This window comes from Bombyx mori, chromosome 11 (genome assembly GCF_030269925.1).
Source record: "Bombyx mori chromosome 11, ASM3026992v2".
NCBI classification, from domain to species: Eukaryota; Metazoa; Arthropoda; class Insecta; order Lepidoptera; family Bombycidae; genus Bombyx; species Bombyx mori.
This window is the reverse complement of record NC_085117.1, coordinates 593,821-603,231: the sequence shown is the minus strand read 5'-3', so window position 1 is coordinate 603,231 and position 9,411 is coordinate 593,821. Positions and strand designations below refer to the sequence as shown.

At 37.0% G+C, this 9,411-nt stretch overlaps 1 protein-coding gene across 2 annotated transcripts in view; it reads right to left on the bottom strand.

The window, feature by feature from the left end:
* LOC101741938 (BCL2/adenovirus E1B 19 kDa protein-interacting protein 3) overlaps positions 1-9,411 on the bottom strand; it is a 30,508-nt gene continuing 21,097 nt past the window's right edge. For both annotated transcript variants that reach the window (XM_004922113.5, XM_062670926.1), the window contains exons 2-6: positions 8,118-8,253; positions 7,552-7,633; positions 6,520-6,681; positions 5,519-5,622; positions 1-4,056 (exon numbers count right to left, since the gene is read on the bottom strand). In XM_004922113.5, the coding sequence (XP_004922170.1) occupies positions 4,002-4,056; positions 5,519-5,622; positions 6,520-6,681; positions 7,552-7,633; positions 8,118-8,253 (539 nt within the window). In that variant the 3' untranslated portion in view covers positions 1-4,001. The remainder of the gene's footprint in view (positions 4,057-5,518; positions 5,623-6,519; positions 6,682-7,551; positions 7,634-8,117; positions 8,254-9,411) is intronic.

Below are 9,411 nucleotides of genomic sequence, written 5' to 3'. Positions count from 1 at the left end.
ATAATTAAAATGCATTCTTATATTTAAGCACTTAGTATATTACGGTGATAATGTGAACGCAATATTATATTTACACACAAAGTTTATAATAATGACAAGACGAATTTGAAAGAAAAAACAGCAGCCATTTTGTTTAATTTTACCGCGCGTAGCTTCAGTGCCTTCGCCGTGGAAATATACAATTTGGAACAAATTTCAATTTGTTAAAAAATTACACAGTAGAAGAAGAATGTTTTTAGATTTCAAAATAAAAGACTATCCAATAATGCTTCTCTGTCGGGAAACACCGAATCATCTGAGACTAAATAATTAATATTGCACCTTCAGAACTGAAGTGGCATATCTAGAAAATTTTAAGAAAATAGTTTTATACTTCCGACTTATAAACATGTATTCAGAGTTTATTAAAATTAAAAATAAAACTTATAGCTTTTTTTTTCAGGGTCTCAATCCAACAAACTCTATAGTCTTCGTAGCCCCCCAAATCAATTGAGTTACTTTTTTTATTCACGATATTATGTAGTTTAATTACATTTTTCTTATGCATCCACTAACTTAACTGTTTCTTCATTGGTTCATTTAAACTCGTTTCATTACATATTACCTGGATTCGCATTGGATTGCAATTAAATTTACAATAAACATTTTTCTGTTTAGCTGCTCAATTTCTAACCAAACATCTGTCATATTATTAACATTGTATGTCACGCGGATCGGCAAAGACGTCTTAAACGGAGAAGCATTATTATTTTTTATATTTATATTAATAATAGACATATTTAAAATTTTGTATTTTTTTCTAGGCCTCACCTAGTGGTCGTAAAATTGCTCGTCAGTTAACTGATTGCAATGATAAATTAAAAAAATATTCTATGACTATATTGCAAGTTTTTTTTTTCTTATATATATGCAGCATGCCATGTGTGACATGTTATTATTAGTCAATTAACAAATAACTATTTTCAATCCCAAATATACTCGTTTATATGCCAATTACTAGCAAAAAGTCTGAGCCAATCCACGAGATACATTCTTAATAACAAAAATAAAAAAGAAACAAACTAGCGATTTTATACTATGAAAAATTTAACCTAAGACTTTCTATACATATTATTACATTATTATGACGAAAACAATTATGGACTCCTTATTCATTTAATAAAATTAATTTACATTCGTGAAATTCCTTTGCCTAAAAATCCGCCAATTTCCTAAATTTTAAGAAATCCATAAATCATTTGAGATAAATATACATAACGCCGATGCTTAATATTAAAAAAAAATCGAGTAATTAAAAAACACAGTACGATCGATTACACGCATGTAATAGTAAATTTAAAGAGGCAATGAAATGTGTCAAAACAGGAAAATGGCGCCAATTTTCGAATAAATAAAATACTAAAGTCTTGAAGCGCGACCGACTAAGGGCTTCGTCAAACAGAACGCGTAATTAGCGCGCGTCAGGACTCTAAACTGACGGCGCGCTATGACGCCGAGATGTGTTGTACTACTATGGTAACATACTGTCAGACAGAGCCCCAGCGCTATAAGTACGCAACGCTGTGTCGCGCCGTTAGGGCTGTTCGACAGTATATTACCATATTAGTACAACGCATCTCGGCGTCATAGCGCACCGTCAGTTTAACGCTCTGACGCGCGCTAATTACGCGTTCTGTTTGACGAAGCCTTAAGCGAATCATAATAATGAAATATTATACTTTTAACTAGTACATTTTGTAAGCTGATATTGTGTAAGCCGGTATATGTGTCACACGATGACAATGCCAACTGTCGGAGAACAAACACTGCCGCACATTGTGAGACGTGTATATCAGAAAATTACTTGCCTAGCAAAGGTGCCTTTTACACTTACACGATTGTCGTCGAACTCGTTTTCTCTATCTCTTTCTAACGCTCCAGCTAGAAGAGTATGAATGATCGATCGGGTATCCGGCTGCTATATCCGGGACAGACATTGCGCCGGCACTAAAGCTGGTTTAGCAACATTTCTCACACGACGATCGTGTACGCGTTAAGGAATTATGAAATATCCGTCTTTCTTGCAGTCTGCGGGGTCTCGGACAAAGAACATTTCCGACAATCAATTCTTACAGTGTGCGGCCGACGCAATTCTGCTGACAGTCTACAAAATCAAAACTTATACACGCAAGAATCGGCCTTATAACAATGAACGTAAACATTACATTCGCTTAAAGCCGAAATCAAACTACCTATAAAGACCAAATATATAAAAAATTCAGTCAATATTGAATAACATTGCAGTTTCCAGTAAAAAAATTACTATATTTATTATATTTCTATATTAACTTAAGTACTAAACTAATTTATTATAATAGATAAGAAACATTAATTATGTATGTACCTACTACGATCGAATGCAAATTTGTCAATTTAATACGAAAATGGAGGGAATTGCCGGCCATATTTTTTCTTTACTTATTTCATTGACCAAAAAAAACGAACATATTACTTCTTCGGAACCTTGCCTAAAGGTTAAGTTGCCTAAAGCCATTTAATAAAATATTTTAGTTATTATATTCGTTTTTTAGTTTTAGGTTAATTTTTGTTTAATTTTCAATAAAAATTGATATTTTTTTAACGCTAACTTGATAGCCTAATTCACTGTATCTCTTTGATGTTTTTACTTGATTATATTTAAGTAAATAATGGAAAGAGCTTCGAATACTAATATCTGGATAATGTTTATTTATTAAATTTGTATTAAATTGACAATTCAATAACATACGATCGTGTATTAAGAGAGGGCATGTATATTGTGTATTTAGACGCATTTTATTTTAAACTGAGTCCCGCCATGTTACCCGCGGTTATTGTCGTACCACGGGTGAAGTCGCGGGGCGAAGCTAGTCTAAAAAAAGTAGCCTGAGTTACTCCTTATATTATCAGCTAGCTATCAGTGAAAGTCTCGTCAAAATCGGTCCAGCCGTTCCAGAGATTAGCCGAAACAAACAAACAGACAGTCAGACAGACAAAATTTGTAAAAAATGTTATTTTGGTGTATTTACCGTGTATATATATTCATATTTATGTAGTAAAAAGCGGTTTTTTCAATATCACAAACAGACACTCCAATTTTATTTATATGTATAGATTACAAATTAAACTAGAATTATTATTGCGCGCCCGATAGAGGGAGACGGCGATATGTCCTCACCCGTTCTCATGGCCTTGGCAATACGAATTCTGATTCCGTATTACATTTATTGTAATGGCCATTTAATTTATACATCGGAATGGTGAAAGGTTATTGGGTTTGAGCGACATTTTTGCAATTTAACACGAGGAAGCCATTTAATGTTTAAAATTTGGAAACATATTATTTAATAAAAAAAAAACTTCTTTAGCTATTTGAATGGACTAAACATAATTGAAGTTCAATTATAAAAACATCGAACTGTTGATGCTGATACCAAATGAAAAGAACCTTTAATTAAAAAGATAAATGTCGCTTAAACCAAATAGTCTTTCACCTCTGGATTTAAATTTTATGTAATAAATTTTTTAATGTATTTCAGACATTGCGATCATGTTTCAAGCCAAAATTAGTTTTATTGGCCTTAAAAAACAGTGTATATCACGATATTACTATATAATATACAATTTTTATATATATATATCAAACTTATAATGTTCTTACAACGCCAAGTTATTGTGTATTGCGTATAATTGCGAACAAAAGTGATATTACAAATTTAATTTACATATTATTATTATTATGTTACCATTCGAATGTGTGTGTCAATAAAAGGAATTTATTTTATATTATTAACTTAAACATAAGCTTTTTTTTGTTAATAAACAGCCGCATCAGCGTTTGCGGCCCAAGGACATCGGCGAAGCGCGACATTTTTTCAAGTTCTAGCGACGACCGATGCGTAGCGTTCTAAACTAAAACACGCAATGCATCGGCGGCCCGAGCATGTCCGCGCGCATGCTCGCCAACATGTCAGTCTTAAGGTTCAGTTGATCACGATCAGTCTGGGCGGAAGCATTCCCTTCTTGCTTAGCCAGACGCTGGAAGAAGGTAACATGTATTTATAAGTCGTCATGGCCTAGTGAGGAAGACGCACTTCGCTTTAGGTTACAAACGAAAAAAATAAAAATGGCGCGCGTGCAACTTGGTGCAAGTGAAAGAAGTGAAACTTCTTTTGCGGTGTGCAGTATTATTAAATCAAATTTGTCTCATAATATGGAATGCTGTATACAAGAGAAACGACCTAGCTCGCTTTCTCCCTCTCTCCGCGGTCGAGTGGTTCGCGAGACGCTCTGTCTATTCTCTCACTCTCGCTCGTTCTAAATTGTATCTTTTCTCTTTAGCCGTAACGAATCTGACGCGAGTTACATTACCACCCATAGAAACACTAAAAAACGTTCATCTGACATTTTCTATTCTGTCGATACTGGTAATGGTATCAAGAGGGTAGTTATAAAAATGTTGTATCGTCAGCGGTCATTGACCCGCGGCCAAATGTTCCAATTGAACGGAAGACTGAGACGGTGGAAGTTCCTGTCACATTTCGTCTTTTCGCATTAAAAGTGTACAATTTCCAAAAATATTCGCAACTGAATTAATATTCGGAATCATGTAACTATACTTATAATAATATAATAATAATAATTACATTTATTAACTCCACAATACAAATAACTTCTCAATTTATATGACATAGATTTCTAATTCTATCTAAATATTACAATATATTAATTAAACTGACAGTGGAGATAAAATGGTCGCGGCTCAGCTTTGTGATAGTTGAGACCTTAGAACTTATATCTCAAGGTGGGTGGCGCATTTACGTTGTGGATGTCTATGGGCTCCGGTAGCCACTTAGCACCAGGTGGGTTGTGAGCTCGTCCACCCATCTAAGCAATAAAAAAAATAAAATTCATTTGGTATTTTTACCATGGTATGGTACCAGTATTTTCCTCAAAAATACTGTCAAAAGAGCGTAGTTTACTTTAAATTTATTTTTTTAGTTGACCTATATTTTGAGTACTAGTAACAAAATTAATACTTTTTTATCTTACTTTAAAAGACAGATAATGTAACTGCTAAAAGATAAAAAAATAAATGTTGCAAAGATGATGATTAATATTAAAAATATCACATGTTAAACCTTTAAAACACTCTCCTGTAAAATTAGTAAGTTTTGAGATTATACAGTTTTAATGCGAGAAGACGATATATATATATATATACATATATAATAATATATGTATCGAGGGGTGAAATACTATCTGATTCAAGCGACATTTATCTTTGTAATTAAAGGTCCGTTTCATTTGGTATCAGCATCGACAATTCAATGTTCTTCATTAAGCTTTCTATTAAGTTTACCCAATTCGAATAACTGAAGAAGTTTTTTTGGTTTTGTACGAAATTTCAAACTTTAAATGGCTCTCCTGTGAAGTCGCCAAAATTTCGCTTAAACCAACACAGTCATTCGCCCGTCGATTTATCGACTACAAAACTCACCCTATTCCGGCGCCGAGCAATAACGAGACGATGTTGGTGGCTAGCACCGCCACTATGGCGCCGCGACTGAACAGACAAGTGCGACGTACGGACAGACAGTGGCTCTGTAAATTTATATATATACATCGATATTTATAGTTTGATGAAGCGTATGTTCTTTTTCTTTCCTATCTAAGGTGATAGCTTTGACAGGCTATATCAGCGTAACCCTAACGTGAGGTGAGCTCACGGGGCTCAAACCTGACGACGTTGCTAACACTAGCCCTAGCAAGAGTCGTGCTTCGCAGAATCTACCACCGGATCGGAAACGCGACCCACTGAGAAGATCCGGCGAGAAACTCAGTGGGCTGTGTCTGAGGGTTAATTTATTCGTCGAGCCCTACGTCGTAAGCGATGGGTTCGACGAGAACGATGACCGGTGCTTGAGGTACCTAAAAGCACCGTTAGTGGATCGGGAGAATCTGAAATGACGTGTTTGGGGCGACGTCGACTGCTTACCATTCTGTCCGCAGGATCGGGAATGACCTTCAGCCTGCAGCAGTCCACAGCTGAACATATGCCTGTCCAATTGCCCGCCACTGAGCACGACCCTCAGCTCCCCTCATCCAGCTCTTGATGCTGTATTTATGTGGGATTTACTGGTGGTAGGACCTCTTGTGAGTCCGCGCGGGTAGGTACCACCATCCTGCTTATTTCTGCCGTAAAGCAGTAATGCGTTTCGATTTGAAGGGCGGGGCAGCCCTTGTAACTATACTGAGACCTTAGAACTTATATCTCAAGGTGGGTGGCGCATTTACGTTGTAGATGTCTATGGGCTCCAGTAACCACTTAACACCAGGTGGGCTGTGAGCTCGTAAAAAACATGTGCCTTTCCAATTGCCCGTCACTGAGCACGACCCTCAGCTCTTGTCATCCAGCTCTTGATGCTCCCCTGCATGGGGACCAACACTCAACCAGGTAGACTTTTTTCTACCTTCGATGCTATATAAAATCTCGCTCACCTGCTGCATAACGGGCGGCGCTAGCTGCTGCTCCAGCACCTCGATCGAGGAGGTGGCCGAGGGAGGACCGCGGACGCTCTGAGGATGTTTGAACCTCCAGTCTTTGGGCGGCAGCTGATCGGGACGGCTGCTCCACTCCCAGACCCAATCGTTGGAGTCATCCTGACGAAAACAACGACAACAAAAAAAGCTATAAATTTAATTTCGTTAAAATGCTTAAAAAAGCAAGCTATTATAAGCACAATGATGCTGTAAAAAGCATTCAAGTTAAGTATTCACTGTGCAAAATAATTTGAATTCATTGATTGACAATGATTTTTGTATGTTTTTATTTTTTTAAAGTTTATAAGGCACGTATTTAAAAATAAAAAATAAAAACTTTATTAATTTCTACAAAATACCTGAAAATAAACTCAGCAAGCAAGCACTAAAAGTGTATTAAAAACTAAAACTTGAATGATGAGAGATGATCTGCAGCAGATTTTTTCTGTCTGTTGTAATATAATGAACAACATATGAGTTGATTATTTTTTAAAGGATTTTATAACCTGGTAACTAAGACCTTTAAGTCATGTCTTATTTTAATTTATATTCTTATTTTCATGAAAAATGATAATATGGAGTGAAATGAAATGAAGATGATTAATTTGAGACATTAATCAACTGGGATGAAATTAAATGAAATGAGATGATATGGGATGTAATATAATCTCAGTAAAATGGTGGTCATTTACTGGGATTTTTGTCAGGGGACCTTTTGGAGGATCCCGAGAAGTTACGTCCAGCGGCTTTGTTTCATTCTCCCACATTTGTGCACTTTCACAGATATTAAACAGTTAATAAACCACCGTTATTACACATTTAAACCTCAAGAAACACTAAATAGACAAAACAAAACAAATCACACAACTTCACTCCTCGCGTTCCCGCCAAAAAGTCATTATGGAGTTGAGGAAAAAGCTATTATAGTCGAATTATGATGATGATGATCAATCAGACTTCTGTTTGTTACGAGATATGACCATGGCTCACCCTCCAGCAGTTGATGTAGACACCTTTGAGCTCATCCTCGGTGGAGGGCTCCAGATTCGGGCTGTTCGGAGGAGACTTCGGGCTGGAAACAAAAACGAAACATATCGTGGCCTGAAAGATAAGACGCCCGGTGGGTTCTGAGTATCCAACGACGCGACCTTGCCGAGGCTCGAATCCCGTTGACGATTACAAAAAATTTTGTAATTAAATACGTATTTAACAAATCTTCACGATTGATAGACCATGGTAAAGGAATAACATCATGTAACACAGTTATCTCCCCTATAACGCGGTACATTTCGCGTTATAGAAAAACGCGTTATAGGGGTATTCACGTATAACGCGTTACGTATAAATAATTCATTACGTTTAACTTTTAATGGTTTAATTTTTATTTTGAATAAAATTTAACCTACACCTTTTAATACACAAATCTAATAAAATAATTTAATTTTGTAATAACACAATTGACACACGTGGAAAGGTACGTTACGGCAGAAATAGGCAGGGCGGTGGTACCTACCCGCCTGGACTCCCAAGAGGTCCTATCGCCGGCTTCCACTCACCTTCCCTTCACGCTGGATGCCCTAGAGTGCCTGACGGAGGAGTCTCGACTCTCGCGCTGGGCTTCCCTCAGGAGTCGTATGTATTCATTCTCGACCGCAGCCAGGCCGCCGCCAGAGTTCAGCTCGACCCATGATTCTGTGAAGAGATTTGACACTATAGTCTTGGCCCATCAGCAATGTATGAGCGGTTTGCGATAGTGGTGACGTAAGAGGAGCTAATTGCTTTGCGGTAGAAATAGGAAGGACTACGGTAGCTTCCCGCGCGAGCTGACAAAACGTCGTGTCTTTAAAACCTGTCTTTTTGAACTTTTAAGGATGTTATATAATAAAATTCGCACTAAGTCCAAGAACCCACGGTAGACCCAAGAAATGCTGGTTGGATGTGGTAAAGGCGGATATGGAAGAGAATAACATCACCCAGAAGGGCACCGAAGACCGGGCATAGTCGAAAGAGTTTAAATAGAGAAGTGGACCTTGGAATTATACCGGGGAAAACCTAAGAAGACAATATAGACAATTATACTAAAGAAGAAAAACAGATTTCGACAAAATACTATTGAGGAATATCATCAATGCAGCCAATTAGTCAATTAAATATGCGTTATTAAGAATAACTTCGTAAGCTGCTGGTCGTATTTTGATGTGATTCAAACATGGTTCACACGAGATACGCCGATTTTGAAATAAAAGATTTGCGTCTCGGGTCGCCCGACAGGAGTGATGACTTAAACTAATCTAAGTTGAACTATTTAATATTGAAATTGTTTAACTCGAGACAAAGCCTAAGTTATGACTTAAATTTTATGTATGATATATATATAATATGATAATGTAAGAAAAATTGTAAGATAAATTGAAAAAGATATATCAATAGTTAGGAGTCACATACGTTCTCACTACCGCTACCGTGTGCGTGAGAGAAAGGGACGCCAGACAGACTGGCGCCGTAACGCGTCACGTAACGAAGCGATTTACCCTCCTATAGCAAGTGATCACTTCAATAATAAAAGGCCCACTGAGTTTCTCGCCGGATCATCTCAGTGGGTCGCGATTCCGATCCGGTGATAGATTCTGCGAAGCACTGCTCTTGCTAGGGCCAGTATTAGCAAATTATCTCAGTATGAACCCGTGAGCTCACCTACTCGTCAGGGCGTAGTTGAAATAGCCTTATAGACTACCAGCGTATAGGTAGGGACAAAAAATTTATAAAAGAATTATCCAAATCGACTCACAAAAAATAGGATTTGTCATAAGGCACTTCAAGTTATGACGGTATTTCTAAAGGACTCTCCCA